Here is a 25,018-nt window from a genome sequence, read left to right on the forward strand (position 1 = left end):
GAAGGTGTCCCTTCCTGCACATAAACAAACCTAAAATGCCATTGAGTAACTTACATGTGTACTGCTTTATGCAGCACACATGTAAGTTACAAAACAGCATTTTTAAAAAAAAGGTTTGTTTATGTACAGGAAGGGACACCTTCCTGTACATAAACAAACCATGGCGTTTTGGTATTTCCATGTGTGCTGTGCAGCACACATGTAAATAGCTCAGTTCATAAACTTTATTTGGGTAGCTTAGTGCCCATAAAAGCACAGCATCATAGCAAATTGAATAACAGCGGAGAGTTAGAAAATACATGGTAAAAAGTAAATTACAATGATATAAACATGACATTATAACAAATAAAATAACAAATTAAATAGAAATTCAATGGTAATACATAAATTACTATTATATAAAATATCAATTCATCTGGCAATAGTCCAAAGTTGTTCAAGCATAATTAAAACTCAAGGATTGGACATGGTCTTACGTGCTCGAGTGGCGATTCTCAGAAATGTGCTTATGCGAAAAAACAGCTCCTCATCAACCAGAGTGAGTATACACGAGTAGGCAGTATCCAAACTAATAGGCCTCTTCGTTTTAAAAAATGGATATAAAAGCCACTTTGAATATTTCATGTAATATTTACAGAAAAATAAAACATGTAAAATTGATTGGCCACTCACCCCGTTACATGGACATGGTGCGCAATCGAGATTGGGGTGGTAACCGAGAGGAAAACACAGTGCAAATTTGACAGTTCCTGCTCTTAAACGGAATAAGAGGCTCCTTTCCCAAAAATTAATGGGCAGGGTGAGATATATAGGCAGAGGATGGTAATACTGTTCTATAGATATATGGCTAAGAACAGAAGGTTTCTTGGATTCCATGCCAAACTTTTCTGTATTATATAGTGTGTAGAGGGCATCTCTAAGCTCCTTCTTGTACACAGTTTCAACTATACTGGGATTTAAAAAGAAACATTCTTTGTTAACACTGCGCAGGCTTAGGCGCACTCCAGTCAACCAAGGGATATCCGTCCCTTTCTCAGACTTGACACAGTCAGTAATAATCTCTCTAGTAAGGGAGGCAGCCTGATTCTTCCGAACTGATAGCCAAAAGAGAGCTGATATAAAGTCTGATATATATTTAAAGTTAAGTTCTCTGTGACAGATATATTGTGAGGTAGAAATTGGGATGCCCAACAGTTTCCTGCAAAACCTATTTTCTTCCTGCTGAATGTAGGAACTGTTTGCAATACCCCAAATCTCCGTCCCATACGTGGCTACTGGAACACATTGTAATTTTTAAAAAATTTAATAGCTAAAATGGCACCAGTGGTCTTTGGACGGGGAAGACTAAGGATTGAGTTAATGGCCTTTGAGAACTTGCTCCTGGAATGAGCGAGATGCTCAGTCCAGGAGCCGTTCGCAGCAAAGACCAGCCCAAGATAGGGAAATGTGCGGGTGCTTGCCAATTTCGGGCTACCTACAACAATAGAACTTAGCTGACGTTTCCCAGGGCCACAGCACATTAAAAATGTTTTTTTTTAAATTAACACATAGGTCCAAACTGTCCATGTGCTTGACAAACATCTGTTCTAAAATGCGCAGGGAATTCGGAGTGCGGCCTATGAGAACCGCATCATCTGCGTATAATAACACAGGAAGAGTTTTCCCATTGATTGCGGGGACATCATGGGTTATTCAGCCCATTAATATAAATAATAAAAAGGAGGGGGGCCAAAACACAACTCATGTAAATAGCAAAAACGAGGGGAAATTAAGCATTTCTCCTTGTCTCGCCACCTTGAGACCAGGATTATTCTGGTCCTAAATTCGGCGCTGCCACCTATTATCGCCACCCTTGATAATAGTTGGCAGCGTCAAATTCAATGGGTGTTGTGGTAGTACACCCACTGCAACACCCACTGCATGCCCCTTTTCACGCTAAGTTTAGCGTAAAAGTGCGTGTCACCCAGGGCCGGACTGGCCGTAGCGGGCACGTGGCGTTTCCCCGGTGGGGTGGCAGGTTGGGGGCCGGTTTTGGGCCCCTGGGGGCCGTTTTTGTTAGCGGGGGCCAGCAATATCAGCCCCCTGTAACAAGAATGGCCGAAACTAGCCCTTGCAAACAGCTCGGCAGCACCCCCCCTGCCACCCACGGGGGAGCCGAGCAGTTTGCCAGGGCCGATTTTGGTTCCCAGTCTGGCCCCGATGTTACCTATGAAAGCGGTAACAATAACCACAAGCTAAACCCATTGCAAATCCCCTCTGAATAAAAAGCACGTCCCATCCACTGAAGTATCAAGATACAAAATACTCACTCTGATTAAATTATCATAGGCGCTCTGCTGGGACCCTTAATGGCTGAAAAGAAGGGTAGTGCGGAATTCAATAGGGAGCCGAAGAAGGCTACAACGGGGTTTAGGCTGCTAGAGGAGGTACCGAAATCCCACAATGTAAACGTCTAACATTGCAATGGGCTGCTATGGTGGATTATTGTATTCTAATGTTGTCGTTACTGATGCGCTTACCGCGGCAAAACCTTCTTTCGTTGCCTGCCCAAGCATTCACATCCTAATGTATTGTAAACAGCCCCGGCTGCCAGCACTCGGCCGGCTGAGCAATGGAGGAACTCTCCAGGGTGCTGAATCAGGAGGCAGCGGTAGCAGCGAGGCGTGCAGTACTGTACCAACCCGGCATGGGTGTGTGACTCGGGGGAGGGTCTCCCCTCTCCAGCCCTCCCTGCTCCGCATCCATGCATCTCTGGACTGGGATTGGTCGAGGCGCGGCCTGACATCGCCGAGCGAGTGCCCGCTTTTCGCTGCCTCTGAATTATAGATGAGGAGGAGCTGGAGATGCAGATTGGCACCAGGGCGCTCGCGTGCACATAGACGGGCAGGCAGCATCCCCCGGGCTTCCCATCCTGAGACGGAGGATGTGTAAGGAAGGCAGTACATAGTGCCGCGGTGCGTCGGAGCGGCAGCTGAGCAGCCCGGTCACATCTTGGCTGTTCCTCTACCCCTCATCACCGCCAGTCACAGAACAGGAAGATGAAGGGAGGAAACGGCCCAGAGTGCAGGATCGCCGGGTTCCTTCTGCTTGGAGCTGCCGTCCTTGCATGTGCCGGAGACGCTGTCCTCACGAATCATTTTTTGGTTGAGTTGCACAAAGGGAGAGAGGCAGATGCTCAGCAGCTTGGTGCAGAATATGGCTTTAGTGGTGTCAGGAAGGTAAGATCTGGCATTTAATGTGCATGGTAAATACCTGCATTAGCTGCTCATCCATTGACATCTAGTTAGAGCTAGTTCTGTAAGTTGTGGAGAGGGAATGCATCTGTTTAAAGCATGCTGTTAATTGTATCCCTGCACAGACCAGAATCCATCCAACAAAAAGGAAAATCAAAATGTTAAGATGAATATGAGGCGCTCGGATGCTAGAGGCGCTCATTTGCATGCGGTGTTTTCGAGGTCAGGGAATATAGTGATTGTACACTCACATTAATGGAAGGCGCCCGTTATATAACGCGCATACGTCCACACAGTCCTCCTCGTAGTAACTTCCTGTTAAACATTAGAAGTCGTGCCCTTGGTAAACACTGGTAATGCCTGAAGTTTGGCACCCGTTTCTTTGATACGTAATTGATTTAAGGCTGACAAGAACCATTCTCCTTCAGGCTTCCCCGTAGTACTCTAAGGAAAAGAGATGAGGGGACCCCGGAAATGACAGAGGTCGTCGCTATTCATTACATTAGGGGCAGGGTATGAATGATGTACAGAGATCCTTGCTTACTACTTTGTCACAGAGGAAAACCTATTCTAAGGTCACCCCGTATTCCCCCCACGACACTACCTGTCTATCTATTAATAAAGCAATTTTCCTTTCTAGCTAGCTGTCTGCCTATCCGTCTGCTTAACTATCTAGTCACATGCGTGTCCATCTATTCATCTATCTTTCTGTCAAACTCCATATCGCCTTTTTAATGTGTGGCTTACTAAATTGTTTGGAGTAGTAGTATCATTTGCAATATGTGGCCACGCACAGAAAGCGTGGTTGTATATCTGGATGAATATTTGTAAGTTATGGATTGGAAATATGCTAATTTAGTGTTATAATGCTAAGGTAGCTTGGCTAGGTTTACGCGCCTGCACGCACACAGACCATTCACTGCCTACCACGTCACAACTAATGTAGAAATTGATGTCTTGTGGGGCGGAATTAAAGTAAAACGGCCTTGGAGCTTCGTGTTGATCAAGCAGCTCCAGGTGGATCGATTTCTCAGGTTTGCACCGCTGTAACAAGTGTGGCAGTTCTGGGCAGATTCAATTGTTCCGATTTATTGATTTGAATTGATCGATAACAGCCCTAATTCAGAGCTTGGCGCGTGCCTGACTCACGTACAGGCTTGCGGGCGAAGAGCTTAGGAGTACAGGTTTGAACATGCTATGCACAGTGCACGTAGCTGCACACCACAGCCCGATCTCTGAAAACAACACCACATGTAGGAGGGCGCCATCTCTGAGCGGCCAGTGTGTGTGTCACCTCTCTGGGGATGCCATTACGGAGCGCGTTAACTATGCTTGTGTTGTGGCGAAACAGTAACTTTCCTCTCCCTTGTGTGCATGTGCAGCGAAATACAAAAACAAAAGCAGTTTTTGTGGTATACACGCTCACTATCTCTGTTTTTCTCGGTGTTGCTGACTGCAAACCGCCGCTGGACGCTGAGGGACTTAACAGTCGGTGATCTTGAAATCAGCCCGGGACCCGCCATGCTATAATCAGCCGCCTCTGTGCTCACACTGCAACACACATTTTCTACACACCATCTAGACACCTTTTCACACCAAAGCCCACAAAACCAGCACAACGCACAGAAATCTACGGAAACGAACACCGTGACAGACATGGTTCACCTACACCTTCCAAAACGTAAATGTACGTGGATGTATAATGTGGGTACAATCCAGGCAGACTCACACATGATCGTGGGAAGGGTCTATAGGCCATGGACGCTCACACAACATGCAAACTAAAGGGAAATGGCATGCACTACAAGCCCTCGTTTGTAAACGGACGCCAAGAAAGGGTCAGTGCCCTTCACTTCACTCGTTTAGCTCTGGCCACCATCACGGATAATGACCTTCCCTTCGGCTAAACTTTACTTCGAAGCCTCACTGCAGCCACAGTGGCTATTAACGCAATCTACTATCAAATGAGCCAAGCCCAACTAAAGGTCATTCACAGCAAGGATCTGCTCAATGGAAAGGTCAATCTCAAAGAAAAGGACAAGTCCAAAGAAAGGTCACAGAGGTCAGTCACAGGAAAGGTCACCCTCGATAAGGAACAACTCGAAGATATGGTGGGCGGAGTGATGGGGTGAAGTAGGGGCTGCCTGGTATCCTTAAAATGCAGCATAGACTCATGGACACAGCGTGGAGCCATCCCCGATCTAGTATCGTCTGTTCCTTCCAATCTGAGCTGATACCCAAGTGCCCAAGGAAAGCATCCGAGAGTTCTGCATGTTTATTTTACGTTGCTTAATAGTGTGATTTTTTTTTTTACACTTTATTAGGAATTTTTCAATTTTGTCATCGATTTCATGTTTTAAACCAAAAGAGCACAGGCGTGGATGCAGGAGAGACTTTCAAGTCCCAGTTACGAGAAATACAAAAAATTCCTCTGGGCTATAATTTTTAATAACATCTTTCGCACAAGACATATTAATTTAGATTTCCAATGAGCTCAAGATTATGTCATGAAAAGCTACTGGGTTCATAAATTCACATACACTCTATTAATTTGTGCCTGACACATTTTCATAAGGAATTCAGTGGTGCCCATTGAGTTCCTTAAACGATTGTTGAAGTTTTGCTCATCAGTGGATGATTTATGTTATGCATATACTTTTCCACGACTTCCTAACCTGTGTAGGGATGTTTCTCAATCGCTGCAGTGAAGGGGTCAGTTGGAAATACACTCCGCAAAATCCGTCTCTATCTGACGAAACTACAGGCAACCAATTTGCTTGTAACAACACATTACCTTGAAAACACGGAATATTCTGCACTGTAATGCAGTGGTTCCCAACCTGTGGTCTGGGGACCCCTGGAAGTCCGCAAAGCCTCCTCAGGGGGTCCTCGCCTACTTAGAAAATTAAATATTATGAATAGGGTAATAAAGTGTATATAAATAAAGAAGCTAAATGTACAATTGAAAATTTTAAAACGTATTGTAAATGTGAAGGAATTTGAAATTGGTGGCTAAAAATTAAAGAAGTATACTCAAAAAGATTTGTGGGAGCAGTGCAAGTACATCAAGCAGAATATAGTATGGACGATGAGTGGCCTCGATTGAATTTAGAAAAGCTCCAACCTTTCTATTAAAATAAAAAAAAATGCTTTTTTTTTATTAATATGTGTTTTCAAATGAAATAACATGTCATCATTTGTGTATTTATTTGATGAATGCTTTTTTTCTGTATTTTTTGTGTACTGTTTTGCTGATCAAATCATCGACAATGCTTAGGCTGGGGTCCCTGGCTTCCAGTAATGATTAAGTGAGTGGGTGCCCAGAAGTCAAAAGGTTGATAACCTTTGCTGTAGTGCACATATCCAATAGGCAACAATTTGCAGAAATAATATGGAACATATTCCTATATAAGAATCCAACTTCCAGTGGTCAAAAATGTAGGAGGACTAGGAAATTAATGTTCATCTGACCGACTGTCTTGGTTGCTCTCTAGCCAATGAACATTCTTGAAAAGAGAAGCATAGCTACCTGAACATTTATTTATCTCATTTCAGACCTGGCATAAGGTAGCTCTTGTTCTAAGTCCCCTTCATTACAGTTCACTGTTCATTGTTGGGTGACCTGACTTTAACTCCATAGTATGTATAAAAAGTTGTGGCTGAGTAAATTCATGCACACAAACCCAGTATCAAAAGTAACAATAAATCATTAATTCAGAAATATACGAAAACCAATGGATGCTCAAGAGTGAAGAGAAGCCACCAAATCTTCTTCAATGTCCAGAGAAAGGTTAATCCCCATGCGCTCCAACACAAAAAATCCCACTCTTATGTAAAAAGTCTTATTGTGTTCTTTATTCATGAACCACAGTCATCGTATATATGTTATAATTTTTGCCACAGCGTAGCCAACATGTGTTTTGTCTCTGGATAATAATATTCCAGCCAACGTCTTCAGGGATGACAACAGATAAATATTTGGGACACCAGCATCTGATTTCAAACGCAATTGGCTCTAAGTACAATACTCCAAGTGTCCATGCAGTCTATACATCTGTTAAGTATGTTGTACCAAGAGGGAGAGTACTCCACAACTCCGTAGCTCCAGCACTGCAGTGGCCTTTTTTAACTCCAGAGTAGTACATCAAGATTGATAGCCCAGTTCACAAAGCTTATTCTTTGAGTAGACGTGGTTTACGCCACTATTAATGGTGAATTTCTCCTGAATTTTCTGGCCTGGTTCACAGAGCATTTTCTTTGAGTATTTGTATTTTACTCCAGTCGCAGTAACAATTTACTCATGAACTACCAGGTGTTAGTCATGCTTACTCATAGAAAACAAAGTTTTCTGATTCTTGAAACTTGTATCCATGTCTTATTCATATAAATATATGAGCAAATTAGAGCTACCCTGGAGTAAGGCACAACTAGCCACAGAAAAAACTATGTGCACCGGGCCCTCAGTGCGCCCTGCACTCTGCATGGAGGCACTGAGATGGAGTACAATGTTTAGTACTATCAGTGGTCAGCAGGTGCAGAGATTGATTAATGCAAAAAGAGGGACATGCCATGGAATATTTTATGTTGGTGGTGTTTGCTGGCCTAATTTCAATGAATTTACTGTGAGGAGTTGTGATTTACCTCCTACTCTTACCTCAGGACTAAATCACATCTATTAATGGAAAAACACTTTTTGAACTGATCCATGTATCTGTAAATTAGCAACACATAAACATGCAAAAAATGCTTTTTAACAAATGAAGAAAGTTTGGATAAAAATTGCATCTAATGTTCAGAGACTCTAAATTTGTTTGCAAGGATGCCATTGCATTTATTGTTAACAAACTAGTCATTTAATTGAAACCTAAGGGTCTTATTTAGAGTTTGGCAGATGGGTTACTCCACTATAACATGAATATCCCACCTACCATAATACAAGTGCCACAGGATGCAATGCACTAGCAGTACGGTAAACAGGACATCCGCCATGCTTGTGACAGGCTATCTTGTCCGTCAATCTCTAAATGAGGCCCTAGGCCTGCTCTATCGGCAGGCATTGTCTTCCATGCATACCTCTTTCTTGGTTGCTCTCTCTATTGAGCTACAAAGTTAACTGGGAGAATGGGTTATGAAATAAGTCCCTAGATGGATATGAACTACACTACAGTTCTGAGTGGAGAATAAAGACCAGGGTGTAATCAAGACCTCTTCTAATGAAGAAGAAGGAATAGCTCTCACCTTTATTGTTTCTACGTTAGTCACAGTGCAAACAAGTGGGTCAAATAATATTTTACTTTGAGCTGCCTCCATGAATTCTGAATCAGTTTTCTGGCTGTTAACAATCCTTAAAACCTAGCGAAGCAGCCAGACATATTTTCAGCTGTACTCACACCTAAATAACTGAAACAAGTCTTTGTAAAATAACCACATTCATTTCGTCAGAGAACCATCTTTTTTACAGGATCAGCAGAGCCTGTGGGGCACTGAGTCAGTGACCTACACTGGGTTGCTGATGGTGGCTGGCTTTGGCATGCTGACACTCCTTGAACCATCAGCACACTATTGTGGATCCTTCAGGCTTTGTACTTCTTACAGCTATCTGGCTTGCCTGTCTTCAACCTCTACTAGTTTTGTCTCTGTTTCACCTATTGTGCACCTGAAGATTTACTGCATTCTTCTCTTCTGACCTATGATTCCAGATGTGACTTCACTGAGCTCCTCACTCTCACCCATGAACATATATATCGTCAACCTCTGGCCATGCTGGTCTTGTCCTCTTTCTTTTGCTTCTACACATTTGCGAACAAAAAAGCTGATCATGTAGTAGTAGACAATATGTAGAGTGCCGTAGTTACTCCAATAGATTGTCCCAGCGCTAGGATTCCACACCAAAACGTGGCTACAAAGGATTCTACCTAGAGGAATTTCGTCTTAGAGTTGTATGAAAAACCAGGTTTATAACTTCTTCCTTAAAATAGTTTCGGGAAGTTCCTGCCAGAGATCTCACAGCAGGGTGTTCCAAAGTTTACCGGCAAGATAGCTGAAAAGGCGCTCTCCTAGACGCGCTCTAGATACCCTGGGCACCACAGCCAAAGCAGCATCAGAGGACCTTAAGCAGCGATTGGGCTGATATGGTTGTATCAGGGGGAATAAACAACAGGGACCTCTTAATTTCAGAACTTTATGACAGAAACATTGAGCCTTACAGGAGATCCTTTCCCTCATTGGAAGCCTTTGATGGAGGGAACTGCCTTCCTCACACAATCTGCATGTCTACATTAGTGTTAAGTGTCTCAGTTGTTTGAGACTGAACTTTGGCAAAGACAGGCTCATTGTGTTGGGGAGCCAGGGAAGTTCTAGGAAGAGTAGTCCTGGCCTGAGTGAATGAGGCCTTCCTGTACCTGCACCAGCTGTTAGAGGCGCCGGATTTCTTCAAGGGACACTTACTAAATTCCTCTGGACGACGCTGTGTCACTAACATGTGCCACTACCATAGGGTACTTTAGAAAATGATTCTAATTGGGCCACCTAGTGACACGCGCTAAGGTCAAACTAAACACAAATGGTATTTAAGCACATTTTAACACCTGTGCCTTGAATGCGAAGATCACTCACTCTCAGCTTTCCACAGACAGTCATATCCAGGAAGAAACCATGCAAAACAGTTGCAAATACTATATGCACACATTGTTGCCAATCATTAGTCCTGATCTATTAGGGTACAACGCTCCAGACCCCCCTGTGCAAGTGCCATTCGGGCTGGAGTGTATAAGTGCCTAATTTTAACAATCAGCTTTAAATAACCCCAAAAGCGCAATAATCCCATAGTTCGACTATGGAAATTCCCTCCATAGGCTCATGCTGCTCTGTTTAATTACTCATTTTCAACAAATCGAAATGCATCATCATGGCACGTGACGACTGACAGGAAGCACATACATATTATGTCAGCACTTGCAGCTCTGGAATGGCTTCCAATGACGCGGTGAACCCAGTTCAAGTCTATAAGGGCCTGACAGAATGTGTTGTACAATGATGGCCCAGAGATTCCTTCTGTTACCTGTAGTCTTCCTCCAACATACCCCAGGTGATCCTAGGCCCCAATGGCACAAGGAAAGACAGAATCATTTACTCCGTGCAAGCAGCAGTCTTGTGTAATGCCCCTCACAAGCTCTTTGAGAAATCGAGGCTTACATTTTCATAAAACAAAAAAAGGTTTTCCTGTTATAAGTCTTACTAGTTACAGGATGATTTCTGTTGATTCTACAGCACTGGCAGGATGCCTGCTGTTCAAAAATATAGCAATTACTGTTAGAAATGTGTCATTTGCAGCCATCTTGATCAGACCAGGCTGATAATTGACAGATTTGCACTTACTGTACGTAATGCTCACAGGCTGAAAGATGTATGAAAGTATTTATAAAAGAGGCCATGTTCCACCCAGAAATTAGTATGATGAAAATAATGTACAGATGAAAAGCCTATAATGGTGTATTCTTACATAGGGTAGGCAGTGTTGAGACACTACATTAATGGAGCTATAGAAAACATATCAGGTTGCATGAAGTGTTGCTGAAATAAGAATTTATCTTGAAAAAAAGGCAAGAGGCATTTAGCTAAACAGAAACAGTTGGTTTAATTAAACACTTCAGCCGGTAAACATCCACAGAAACGGGTCTGAGGACTGTCATAACATACATTCGTTATGATTGCCATTATCTACAGTGTTTGTAGTGTCATAAAACAATTTAGATTTTATTTTAGAGAATGGATTGTGGACCCCAAGTTATCAAGTCATGGGGTGTAAATCAGGCCACCTGATAGTGAATGCAGGTTGGTCTCAACGTGTGTAGTGCTCCAATTGGCTTAGTGTTCCTAACTTCATGTGGCATCTAACTTTATTGTTTTGGGAACATGCACACCCCTCTGGCACTATATGTTTTATTGAGGCCAATCTCCTAGTACCATTGTGGTGTTGCTGCCTATCTGTGGGACTAATCTGGGTTTTAACTGCTTGTGTGTTAGCTCTGCTTGTTATGTCCCACCCCACCTGTGATCTTTTAATCAGTAGCATTAGGCCTAGGTCGCAGGGCATGCCTGACCATTTATTTCTTACTCAGGGTTGATGGAGAGGTAATTTCCAGAGATTTCGACAACAGTGACTTGATCACATTTTCGAATATACATGTATCGTTATGTAGATTGACATCAATATTAACAGGTTGTATGACACAACCAAGTTTTCTTTTTCCATGTGTTCCTTAACAACACGGGCAGAACAACGAATATGTCTGAACCACGCATTCCATTTACAACTTGCCTTACAGGGATGCTGGACATTGGAATAGTATAATTTACTATTCCAACCCCATCACCATAACAGTAGGGAAAGGGTTGGACTTTAAAGCCCAATACTGCTTGAGCTAACGCATGTCGTTGTAATGACTTGCGTTGTAAATGTAATGCGTGGGTCCGATGCATTTGTTATTCCACCCACATTGCAAAGACAATGCGTTGTTCGTCAGTCGTTGTATTTGCCGTTTCTCACATTAAAATTCCCCCTTTAGTTGAATTTTCAACAACATAATTTGCCCCACACTCCATGACTACTACTTCTCTATTTATTTGCATTCTACTCACTTTGAAGACTGCGTTTTTACAGCAGGAAACTACCAATTGTGGAAACCAATACAAGAATGAGAAACGGCAGCAATGACATACACAGTCCCGCAAACCACAGTCGAAGTCACACAAATCAGCCTCCAAACCATTTCTGCTTTGGGGCACCTCCCTCCTTACGCATGTCCATTTGCAGTCAATGCAGTGTTTGGATGGCAAACGTGAGCATCCCTTTATCCATGTCATTGCCTGGGATGAAAGAACAGCTGGACACACCAATCTCTGCACACACCCTTCCCTCCACTGCGGTCAATAAGTCTAATAAATAATGGTGTTGCATCAACATGAGGCAGATGACACTTAGTTCTTCCTTGATTGCATTAAGGCCGAGCTCAGGACTGTTTATCATTTTCAGTAGCTCTCTCCTGTTTATTTGTAACCAGTGGGCGTTTGCTTTCATCTGCATTGTGATATGGGTATAGAGCCTCCAGCATTTACTTGTGTGTCAGTAAATAGTCTGAATACTGCCGGAATGTCCTTGTACTGAGTGCAACAAAAATAATCGGCAGTTCTTTGTTCTCAAGCCTGATGCAATAGAGTTGCTTTCTTCTAAAGTGATGTTGGCACAACTCTGACAGATCTTTTCCAGGGATGACCAGGTTCGGGGGGTGTATGGTGATGAGGGAGCAAAGGCTACACCATTCGAGAAGGAGCTGAGCATCTGCAAATTCTTCACACTGCTAGTACAGATCAATCAGCGTGGAGGTGCCCCATTGCATGTCTAGTATGTGCAGTATTGCTCTGCAGTTCTTATTTGTGCGAAGTGGAATTTTTCCTTTACCTCTTTTTATCTGTGGTGCACTTTGCAGCAAACATAGACAGAGGAAAATGCCCCTAAGGATTGTTTTTGTGGAGGAAGGTATTCCTTCCTGCACAAAAACAATCCTGTCTGTAACACTCTCACACTTGCACTATGGGGCAAGGGTGCGCGCATTAATGCTAGGCTGCACACAGTGCACCAGTGACAGGAGAGAGCAGAAATGCTCCATGTCTTTGTAAATATAGAGCATTTTTGCTCTCTCTCTTTCCTGCAAGTCAGTGCAGAGACTCTGTTTACGGACCTGCGTTGCATGAAAGTTTAGTAAATGTGACCATAAGTCTGAATGTAGAAATCTTAACCAGTCAATGGTGTCAGAAGTATCTGACCGAAGTAACAACTTCCCTGGCTGCAAAATTTGACATTTCCCCATTCAGAGCGTTTCCCTTTATAATCAAAGGCTTCAACTGAACCAAGTCCAATAACTAGCCAACTAAGAGAAGACTTCCGCTGATATAATCTGCAATGTTTCCCTACTGGTGGATTTCAGCTTCCAATGCGGGGACTAGGGGGCTCATTATGATGGCGGGAGGATCGCCACTGCCGGGCCGGCGGTAGCGATCCTCCCGCCATCACAATGTGATTCACCCACTGCCAAATTGGGATGGCGGTGGGAATCACAATATTACCGCGGCGGGCGGAAAGTCCATCCGCCATGGTCCCGCAAGGCGATCCTTTTCCGCCTACCTTGCGGAACCCCGAACCAGGGAATCATTGCGGCGGTGCCATGCAGGCACCACCGTAGTGATTAGGATGAGCCCTTCTGCCTGTCTTTTTGCGGCGGATATCCCGCCGCAAAAAGACAGGCAGAGATTGGCTTTGGGGGCCCGTTACAGGCCCCCTCTGTGGGGGTGGTGGGATGCACTGAGGGGGTACCCATGGTACACCCCTACATTTCCATGCACAAGGTGGCAGGCACCGTGTGGTGCCTGCCACGTTGTGTATAGAAATGCACACCGTGGCATTTTCACATTGCGGACGGTGCTGCAGCCAGCAGCACCGTCCGCAATGTGAAAAGGCCAGGATGCGCCCGCCAGTGTGGCGGGCGCATCCTAATTGGGCTAATGGGACTGCCGCACATCTGCCGCATATCTGTCATGTCCGCCCACCATCATAATGAGCCCCTAAGTCCCAATGGATTATCTCCAACCAGGATCACCTGGCTGATGTATTCGGCCCATGTTCTTTTGTTGTTGGCCTGAAAACACACATAGGTTCGGTCTAAAGGGACCATAGATGATCATTGGTACTTAGTGGCTCTATTTTTCTTTGAATCTTCCAATATTCATATATCTAGTTCTTCTCATTGGAATCTTATGGTGTCAATTTGCTTATGAAATTTTACTCTAATTTTCCAAATTGACTGGCGTCTTTTTCATGATTGTATGGCTTGTTTATCTAATTTGTCTGCTCTTCAGTTGATGACTTCCTGCCATATGCTTGTGTTAGTCCCACCCAGGAGCATTTCAGCCTTCCACTTTTCTGATTGGATGGCTAGTACCCCTCCACGGCATAGCTTAGAGGACTGTTTTTTTAATTTAGTTTTGAGCTCTCCTTGCATGTGTTTCCTTCTTCACTTCCCCTGCCTGAGGTGCCCTCCGTGCACTCTTGCTTCACTCCCTACACTATAGATGTCCCCCGCCCCACTCCTTCAGCTTCACTTTTTACATTTATTTCTAATAACACTTTTTATACAGTATAGTTTCTATGAAGAATCTAAAACTCTTTTGACTCACTGTGAAGCACTAGTTTTCATGGCTGGTGCCATTTACTAACTGATGAGTCAGTTTTCACTGTGGTCTACACAGTGCTCACTTTCAATGACTGTGCTTTTGCAGTGCTTATTTTCTGTACAATGCTTTCTCTCTGTGTTGTTGTGATGTTTTTCTGTGTAATGAACCCTAATTTATAAAAAATTTACAGACTCCACTGTGATTTTGTACTTTCTGTACAAGCTGCTCCACTGTCCTGAATGCTTTTTACCAGTAGGTAGATCCTCTGCTGGTGAAGATGTTCTGGTCACTGTTGTAGATGCATGTTCTCTTGTCCTGGGATAGCGAAAGATTCTATCCCTGGGCATTCGATGCCCAGAACTCTTGTCCAGACCACCCAACAGGATGGGCAGCTAGACTGAGAAAAACTTTGGACAGGATTCCAGGCACACACAAGTGGTACCCATCCAGGCATGAGACTGGAAGCAGAACACGAAGCGTGGCATGAGTCTTTTTGCTGCAGAACGGCTTTAAAAAAATCTTTAATTAGTATTTTTTCATCCAATAACAATATAAGAAATAACTTACTGAAGAACCGAATACCGATATCTTCATTATAATTCAATCAGGGCACTTCATTGTCCTTGGTAATCTAAAGATATATCTTGTTGGGTGGACAAGGTATATGTCTTTAATCTCAGACAATTAATCATCAATCTACAATCACAAAACAGAGTACACACATCTTTCTTTCTTCATTCCTGGCCAATGTTTCAAATCAACCTTCCACTTCTACCCTATCGGTCTTACAATTCCATCTTCTCCTCCTTCTGAATTTGCATTTCCTTCCTCCGATGAGTCATCAATATGGGTATCCAACAATATATTATATTTTGATATGTATGGGGGCTAATAGCCTAGTGATTATGTCCTCCCACACTCCCGGGTCCCAGTCAGCATTCTTATCTATTCTCACCTAGCATCTTCGTTCCTCCACCAGAGCCCACTCATACAGGTCTGCCCTCCAGGATTAAAGTCTGGGTGCAATGAGGAGAGCCAGTGTATGGCTATGCATCCCCTAGTGAGGAGTAGTGCCAATGCTGCAAATCCATTCACTATTTTTCAGTTCTTTTTCTACCAAGGAATAATTTCTACCTTGGTATCAACCCCAGGAGGCATTGTTTGGTATTTACATCAACACTGTCACCTCCCAAAAATATTGGCGTTTTCAATAATGTATGGAAGCAATATGTATCAAGTAGAAAAACGAAGGCAAACACATTTTCTCTTTGCAAATTATGCACACTACAAAACCACACATAGACAAATATTGACCCAGTCTATAGGGCTTGGCTTGAAAAAAGAGAGCTTTTAGATTTTCAATGTTTTTCTGCACTGATATGCAAACACATGCATCAAGACACATGCACATGCATGGCTCGTAACTTTCTGAATGGATTTTCAATAAGAAAATATTCTAAGGTGGCTACTGGGGCCCAAGCATGTGTTATGACACGTACACATGTGTGTCTTGCCATACGCACAGGGTTGCATCATGGTGCATGCATCATGACGCATGGTGGCCATTTTAAATTTTAAATTGTAACATGGCAAATTACCCTGTTTGAACCCTAGTAATTATTGTGTTTCTGCAAACATCACCTACAAATGAACAATAATTGGATTGACTATTGATGTAAGAGTCGAGGATATCAAAAAGCATTTAAGATAACATTTGGATGGATCACAATCAAGTGGCATATTTTTGTAATTTTCTTTTAAACAACATGCATATCATTTTGTTTTTATGATTATTTCTTGGAAAATGGTAAATTGTATTATAAAGTACTTCAATACGCATATTTTATTAAAAATGGATACTATTAGCAAATGCAACAGGTTTCTCTAAATACGAAGGGGCAGATTTACAAGCCCCATGCGCCAATTATGCGTCACTTTTCCCATGTTAAAAATGACGCAAAAGTAGCGCAAGGGCCTTGTAAGTAAGCCCCAAATTGTTTTGAGCTTAGCAGCAATGCACGGTTGAGAAACTATGTGCTAAACTGCATGTGATAGACATAACAGTCCACTTATGTATTACTTTCGGGGATCTCTCTTTCTAATTTGACCTGTCTGCCAGCTTGTTAAGCTACACAAATTCCTACACACCTGTTTCATTATCTCACCCTTGTTCTTTCTCTCTTTTTAGCTCTGTGAGCAGAAATACATCCACTGAATTCAACCATCCATCACCAAAGAACAGTGTTAGATAATATAGAATTTTCAGACATTAAGAAAAGAAGAACACAACAAAATTACTGTTATAAAAACATCACATTCTAAGTGCATACTCAAGCAAGGAGAACTGCTTAACTTGTAAGAGTACTCTCCACTCTTAACTGTGGTACCCAAGTGTCATCCAAACACATACATGGCACTAATAAACCATTCAAACCTTTCTAAAATCTAAATTCTAAACCTTATTTCGATTACTCAGATGATATATTTATAGTCTGTGCCCACATATAGGGAGGACATAATCACACATTGGCACCTCTTGCATTCTTGCTATATATATTTTCCCAATGTGTCCCCCTTGTTACTGACATGGGCTAATTTAAAATTCTGCACATTTGTTTAATATCTATCTGCTGCTGAAACTTATACTTGAGAAAGAATGCCCTGTAAAATGGTGTCAATATCTTATGCTTATTTTTAACATTGAAAGGGTTCATGGTGAGGTGTTATCCTACTGCGTAATTTTTTATCAGAAATTAAAAATAACATGTAACACAAAACTGAACATAAATGCTTATCAGAATACATCATCCGATGAATGATGGTAATATTTGTGACCTTACATTTGCTGACTATGACAAGTTCTCTTGGTTGTTTCTAATTAGCTTGATAGAGCATACGTTTATTCTGGTGAAACTAAAGATATCTGTAGATTGGAAAGGATGGGGCAATAATCTCTTCTGATTTCATACAAAATAATCAGTAAAAGAGTCAAATATTTTGTAGATTAAATATATAAAGCCAACCTTGCATTTAAATAGTCATTAAATGGCTACGATCGTCTCCCATAACCCTTCTCTTTTCAATTTCTAGGTTCAAGATGCATGCCTAATGCAGCAAAATTAGTGATTTCATTAATTTGATTTGTTATGGAATTGGAGAAGTGAATATTCACATATTAATACAGTGGTTCCGGGTCAGAAAACACTAACATATCCATTACATAGCATGGAATTAAAAAAAAAACTGTGCACAATCATGCTTGTTTTGCAATGCTATCACTGAATGTCCTCTACTTGTTCAAATGAAGAATTCAAGATATACAGATTTTTCAACCTGTAGGGATGTATAAAGTAATAAAAGTTGATTTTCTCAATCAAAAAACAGCTTCATCTATACAAGTATTTACTGAGAGGTTAGGGTTGGATCTCAAGATATCACTTGCATTTAACATATCCCTTAGATAATGGTTCAGAAGGTGAAATGAAAATGAAATATCTAGATCTTGTGGGAGTTTCATTAGGCCATTTTTCTTGTAAACATTTTACGTCAGCAGTAATGGACACTGGGCTTACTAATGCTATAAGGGGGGTTGTGAAAGAGCCATTTTCCAACTACATCAGTTCTGTGTAGTCCCTCACTGGTTTAATAGATTGTACAGCCATCAAAGGCCAATTTGAGCCTTCTAAATCCACTGTCCTCTTTGACCGTCTCTCTTTATCCTGCATAAGATGACAGAACACAATCATTTACCCCCATTAACTTCAATCTGTAACCCTTTTACTGATTAGAATGAGTGAGTGTAGAACCTGATAGATTTAGATGTTGTATGTAATATCTAATAGTTGTTTGCTCCCATCCTGGAATGTTTGATGGGACCTCAAAATACTAATGGTTATTTTTGAATGAATATGATCTAATCCTTAGATTTGAATTAATTCAACAAATTGTAGCATCGGTTTGGTAATTTTGAATGAGGGAAAGGTGACTGATAAGTCAGATGTTATGTATTGACCATTGTTCTCTTGTGCAAGACTCATTTTCCTATTTTCCTATATAATACTCTTAGACCTGGTACAGAGTGGAGGATGTTAATTATTCTGTCTCAATTCAAGTCAATAAAACTTCATTCAACCAAGATTGGCCTTAAAAGAATACAAAGTTAACCAAACAGGAAGTTTAAAAACAAGATTAAAATACAATCATCGTTATAGCACACACATTTTAAAACCAACATGATAAATATATCAAAAAAGAAGTGCAAGTGAAAATCTGTTAATAATTGGCACAAAATTGCGGCGGAAGAGATACAGTAAAAGCAGAATAAAACCTCAAAAGGTAGAAAAGTAGCAATTTCATGGTTCTCTGTTTACTGAGACCCTAAGTTCTCTCCTAATCCTTGGAGCATGACTGATAAAGCCAATAATAGCATGGCAAATGGATTCAGTTGTCAAATATTGTAACAACTTGAGGCTCTGTCAAGCCGGTCAACAATTAATACATGATAAAATGTGGCGTAAAAACACTAGGAACTTTGAAAAACTACAAAAAACATAAAATGCATTGTAGATTGCAAGCTGATATTATCACAAGGGCACGCTCTGGCTGAAGAGTTTTTAGTGACTCAGGAAATATGGCGCTCTGCTATGTGAACATATGTTGTTATCAGTGCAATTATATTTATGTATGTGCAACCAGGTAAGGGGATACTCCCTGAAACCCCTAAATGTGTGTAGGGAAAACCATGCACTATGTAATATAGAACCAAGTCCTGGGCACACGTCAAAATAGTGTTCGAAATAAAGTACAAGTCAATCCGAGTAGATTTTGAAAGAAATATCAATGTTTATCTCCGGTAAATAAATTCTTGACTTTATTTTTAAAAGTGAGCAAGAGAAAACCAACCAACACGTGTTTCGTCGCCAATGGAATTAATCCTGCGACTTCCTCAGGGCGGAAGTTGAAGGTAAGGAATCTTGTTAAACGCTCCGCCGGTAATAATTCCAACCCGGCTGGTCAAGTTGTGCGTCATGTAATTAAGTGAAACGGTTTAACGGATACAATTAAATGGTTACATCATAGTAATGGCGTTCGTCTAACGCTCGCGGCACAATTTTGATTGCCGGATTGCCCAGTACCGTTGCTGCGAGACAACACAGCGCACCCGCTGTAGATCCACACTCAGAACACAGACTACCCTCCGTTCATCAATACGCTCGCGGCACATTACAAATTGCCGGATCGCCATTACTATGATGTAACTATTGAATTGTATCCGTTAAACCGTTTCACTTAATTACGTAACTCACAAGTTGACCAGCCGGGTTGGAATTATCACCGGCGGAGCGTTTAACAAGATTCCGTACCTTCACCTTCAGCCCTGAGGAAGTCACAGGATTAATTCCATTGGCGACGAAACACGTATTGGCTGGTTTTCTCTTGCTCACTTTGAAAAATAAAGTCAAGAATTTATTTACAGGAGATGAACATTGACATTTCTTTCAAAATCTACTGAGATTGACCTATACTTTATTTCGAACACTATTTTGACTTGTGCCCAGGACTTGGTTTCTATTATCACAAGGGCAGCGGGACAAAAAGATGAGAACCAGCTGTCTTGTTGTGGGAAGGCGACCAGGAAATGAACAGTACATAGCCTAGGGCATGTTAAAAAAATCTGTGTTCCTGATAAAGGATCTATACTAGGTAAGATTCAATTCCTTCTGGTGCAATGATCTCCATATGGTAGCAGTGTCCATAGCCTGGGACTTATTGTACCTTTTCAGGTTGCAATGTGACTGGAAAAGGGGACGGATCAGGGACTTTATGTTCCCTGTGATCTCACTAGGAGAATGAAAAAGCTGTGAGATTCCCAAATCAGAAAAGTTTTTCCTAACATATGCTAGCCCAGCAAAATTGTTGCTATGGTCTAAAATAATGCAATCTGCTAATACGTGGCAGAAGAACCTGATAAATGGGGAACTCCAGATTTTGGCCCACAAAAGAAGCTGGGCTAATTTGACCGTTTCTTTGATGTACGGGAGGCCAGCCTTGGTATGAGTAATATTCAAGGTGGTACTATTGTGAACTGCCAACAATCTGGAGAGAAATGTTTTTTTAGCTACTTGTAAACGATCGCAATTTGCATACTCCCTAAATCCCACCCACTAGATACCCACTGCAATACATTTTGTTTTATAGAGGGATAAAAGGTCTTTCACCAGTTTTTGCTTCAGTTTCCTAGCAAAACTAAAAATAGCCTTGACTGCATTATTCAATTTATGCCCTCTCTGTCCATCGAGTTTAGCCTGATTGAAATTTACATCCAGCAAAATTCCTAAATAACTCAAATTTGACACTGTCGTAACGGCCACACCATCCAGAATAAGCCTGCCAGAGTGAGTTTTTCTAGGGCCAAGTGTCATAATAAATTATTTTTTGTGGCTGACCCTTAATTTCAGATCTAGCATGATCGTTAAATGTTTTCCACAAGTGCTGAAGCACATTTGCTATGCGTGACAGCAGCACAGCATCATCAGCATACATGATGGGCTATAGTGTCCCAAACTAAGCAGTTAAGAAGTTAAAACATTGATTGAAAGGCCCATCATGGTCAGGGGCCTTGCCAAGAGAGCTCTTTAGAATTGCGGAAACTACATCCCTCACATCTATGGGAAACAGAGTTTAGTTGCCAGCTGTTATAAAAGGGGCAGAGTGATTCAAATCGGAAGAAGGTGTAACAGGAGAACCAGGGTCAAGTGGTCATAGTCGGGTCCTCAAAGATTTGGGAAGGTGGATCAGCCAGTGTTCTGAAGAGAAGTGAAAAGTAATTTTTGGGGCTTTGTCATCTGTTGAAAATAGATGATCAATCATGTCCCAAAAGACCTTTACATCCCTTAAAGTAGATGCCTTCTCTCTAATATCTGTCCTTCTATTTTCCAATGTCGTCTTATTTGCTCTATGTTTCTAGTTGGTTGACATTTTCAACTTTTTCAAGGCGGTAGTGCAAGCATAATTGAATCACCAGAGTGGGTGGGGAACAATAACAGCGTTTTTAGTGGTCGACAAACAGACATAATTTAATACAAAGTACTAAAACTACCCACTAACATCTGATGCTCAGCTAAGTCAGAAAGGTAACAGAACACATCGTCACATTTTTCATTTACTAGATCAACGTAAAATGTCTCGGGATTAAAAATTTTCCATTTCAAGCAAAGCCCCTTATTTTAGCTATATTACAGGTTTATAAGGCCCACAAGAGTGGGATAAATGAGTCTCGATGTCTGGAAAAGATACACAGATTGACATAGAATTAAGATCACACAGATTAGAGGACAAAGTTAGATAGTCCGACACAGATGAGACTAAAAATGAAGAGAACAAAATAAAATCAATGATTGCACAACCTCCTCTACCTGTGAAGGTTGAAGTAGGTTCTATATCATTCTTAACAAAATCTGCATTAATATGATGTGATTAAAAACGTCCCCATAAGGGCTATGATGAAAATTGGATAAATCATCACCTTGACAATTTGTAAAGCTGCATAATCTGTCACTTGGTAAGGGGCATTTTAAAATGCTAAAGTCTCCTGTCCAGATAATAGTGACCCTTTCCAGCAGCACTCAATGAAATTTGATATAAGGCTGCCCAATTCCCATCACAATTCATGGGACATTGATCAGCTTTTGCACAGCTATGATGCGGGTTTCAACCAAATACATTTCCATAGAAATAGCTCCCATTGTGCTAGATAGATAGGAAGTGATGAGGAGAAGGAGACAGCTCCCTTGGGGCGACATTTGGTGAACTTGGGGAGTTTTTTTCCTTGCCCATGGTTGAGGAGGTAGATTAATAAAACAGAATGGTAAAATAATTAGAGCCTACATTGATGAAACAGCAGGCGGGAAAAAGGACCAAGAGAGGTGGCCCATCCCAGCCATGTGCTGCTGTGGGTTGGTGCAGATGGGCCCCTGCTTAGCCTGGGGCGGTCCCGCACTGTGGGACTGTGGAGCACTTTAATAGCGCTGGATAAATTGCAGGTGGGGCTCCCAGCAGGCATTCTGGGACCCGCTGCTGCAGCTCTTCCTGTTAATGATTCCCAGGTTGTCAGCAGTGGAGAAAACTTTGCAGCCCCTTCAAAATGGTCCTTGAATAGCCAGTCAAGTGTGCCCCAGTGACACAGGCATAACACAACAGCCCCTGAACCACTGGACTGTGGCGGCCTTTGGTAGCGCTGGATGAATTGCATGTGTAGCTCCCAAGAGGAATTCTGGGATCTGCTGTCCCCAGCGGCTGCCGACTGCAGCGGCTCTTCCTGCTAATGATCCCCAAGTTGTCAGTGGTGGAAAAAGGTTTGCTGTCCCCTCAAAATTCTCCTGCAATAGCCAGTCAAACATGCCTCAGTGACACAGGTGCAACACAGCAGCCCCAAATAAAATGTATTTTCTGAATGTGGGCACAAATTCAGAAAGACTAAACTGTAGGGGTTTACAGGACACAATAGCTATTTTTAGACAATGACTTGAAATAGACCATTACAACTTTGTGGGATGCAACTTGATGTTTGACTGTTGGACATGGCTATTTGCCAGTCGCTTGGCAACCGGATTCTGTTTAAAGGTTCTAAGGAGATGCCACCTTAGTGGTATTCTGCTCTGAGCAACTAATTTCACCTACGAGTTGCTGATCTTCTCTCTGGAATTTAAGGGCCAAACCTGGTGAAAGTCTATTTTGTTGTCATTGTGATATTTGTCAATTTATTGACAACCTTATAGATGTTCTTTTATTTTTATAGTTTCATTAATTTCTGTATATGATCCTTCGGTGTCTAACTTGGTTCTATTTTTGCAATGGAGGATAAAACTCTTTTATCTGTATTTGGAACAATCTGCATACATTACCTATGCTTTTTTCTTTATTAGTTTTTTACATAGCTTTAGTGTTATTATCATCCAATATAAATAGCACTGCCATATCACCAGGTGAAATTAACTACAAGGATGAGTGTGAGGTTAGATTTCACTTACACAATGCCCTCTTACCAGTTAGGTGGCAAATGTAATCTGCATGAGCTCATCTGTGATGCATTCCAATGGCATTACATTGTTTGTGTTACAATCATTTAACACCATTAAATGGTCCTGATCTCAAGCTGCCAAATCAAAGGGCAAACTTAAATACTCTGAATGGGATGTGGGAGACCTATGGACCTAGTCTAGTCAAGTATTTTTTTTTCATTGAACAGATCCTGGAGCACTGTCTAACATTCAGATGGGAAGTCAAGGAGAGTCGGTAATGTCAAATTTTGCAGGAGGACTGGGCCAAGTGTTGACTGCGAGAAGGAAATTACATTATAGTTTAAAGGACTGAACTGGGTGGGCTTGTGTGGAAGTGAAGAGAGCTCTCTGGATAAGGAGCACTGGAGAGAAGTTGCAAGGCACTGGAGAGCACAGAAGAGATTAGGATTCATGATTTTGGATTTTGGATTTATTCAATTCTATGATAGCTGTAATGCCAGAAGGCACATGTTCTGTAAGTGCATCACTTTACTTCAAGACAGAGTGGCAAGCCTGGGAATTTTATTATGATTCTCAAGATCCATGACAAATATCTACCTGGTCTATCTTTTAAAATAAAACATATGACCTTCTCCTCAAAGAGAATATACCTTATTATGAAGAGAAAATGAGGCTTTGCTACTTGATGGACTGAAATATTTCTACTTGCCTGCCTGAACACTTTGAGGAGTGTTATCTCCTGCTCTGCCAGTGCTTCTTCATACAGCATTGTTCCCACTTGTTTGGTGGTACCAGTCTTCAGCTGACTCAATGGGCTAGATGGGCCAAGACCCAGTAAGTTAAGCCTGCATGCCCACATGAAACAACCCTCTTGAGTCAGGGGATGTACAACGTCCTGACAAAGAGGAAGCTGCCGCATACCTGCAATTGTTTAAGTGAATATTCACGCAGCCCTTAAAACTGACATGTAGTGACCCAGTGCACATGAAAGAGACAGGCTGAAGTCTCAAGTGCCAAACCGGAAGATTTGAAGACTTTTGTTTTAGGTAGTACTAGAACGTGTGAACAAAATGGAATTGTAAAAAAATTATATCCATGGTATGACTGTGGACTATATGAGCACTATTACCATAAAAGATTTGACTTGGATATGACTATGTCACCTTAGTGGGTATTCCCACTCGAGCTTTTTGTAAGAAGTTCCATGTCTAATCTAATGTGAGATCGCTGGTTCATTGCATCTGAACTTGCAGAGCAAACTTAGCACACAATATTCAGGTATATTGTTTCTAGAAAAGTGGTTTCTCTGAATTCTGGTAATTTTAGTTGCATACGTTTTGTTAATTCAGAATTGGAAGTCCCAAAATGCAAAGAAAAATACTGGACTGGATAATTCACTCATTTATGGAATTGGGCTACTTTGTCAGCTCTGTTGTCACAGGGGACTTCATTCCATCTATAAATCTTAAAGTCTGCACTATATGCCAAGGTTATGGGTTCATATTTTGGAAGAGCTGCTCAGTTTATTATATACTT

At 41.7% G+C, this 25,018-nt stretch overlaps 1 protein-coding gene across 1 annotated transcript in view; it reads left to right on the top strand.

Moving 5' to 3' along the window:
• The first annotated feature begins 2,873 nt into the window (after positions 1-2,873).
• The window catches only part of PCSK2 (proprotein convertase subtilisin/kexin type 2), an 845,391-nt gene continuing 823,246 nt past the window's right edge, over positions 2,874-25,018 (top strand). Inside the window, exon 1 of the mRNA XM_085612711.1 lies at positions 2,874-3,218. Coding sequence (XP_085468837.1) covers positions 3,039-3,218 — 180 coding nt within the window. The 5' untranslated portion in view covers positions 2,874-3,038. The remainder of the gene's footprint in view (positions 3,219-25,018) is intronic.

The sequence above is a fragment of the Triturus cristatus genome, chromosome 6 (genome assembly GCF_964204655.1).
Source record: "Triturus cristatus chromosome 6, aTriCri1.1, whole genome shotgun sequence".
In the NCBI taxonomy this organism is placed as follows: domain Eukaryota; kingdom Metazoa; phylum Chordata; class Amphibia; order Caudata; family Salamandridae; genus Triturus; species Triturus cristatus.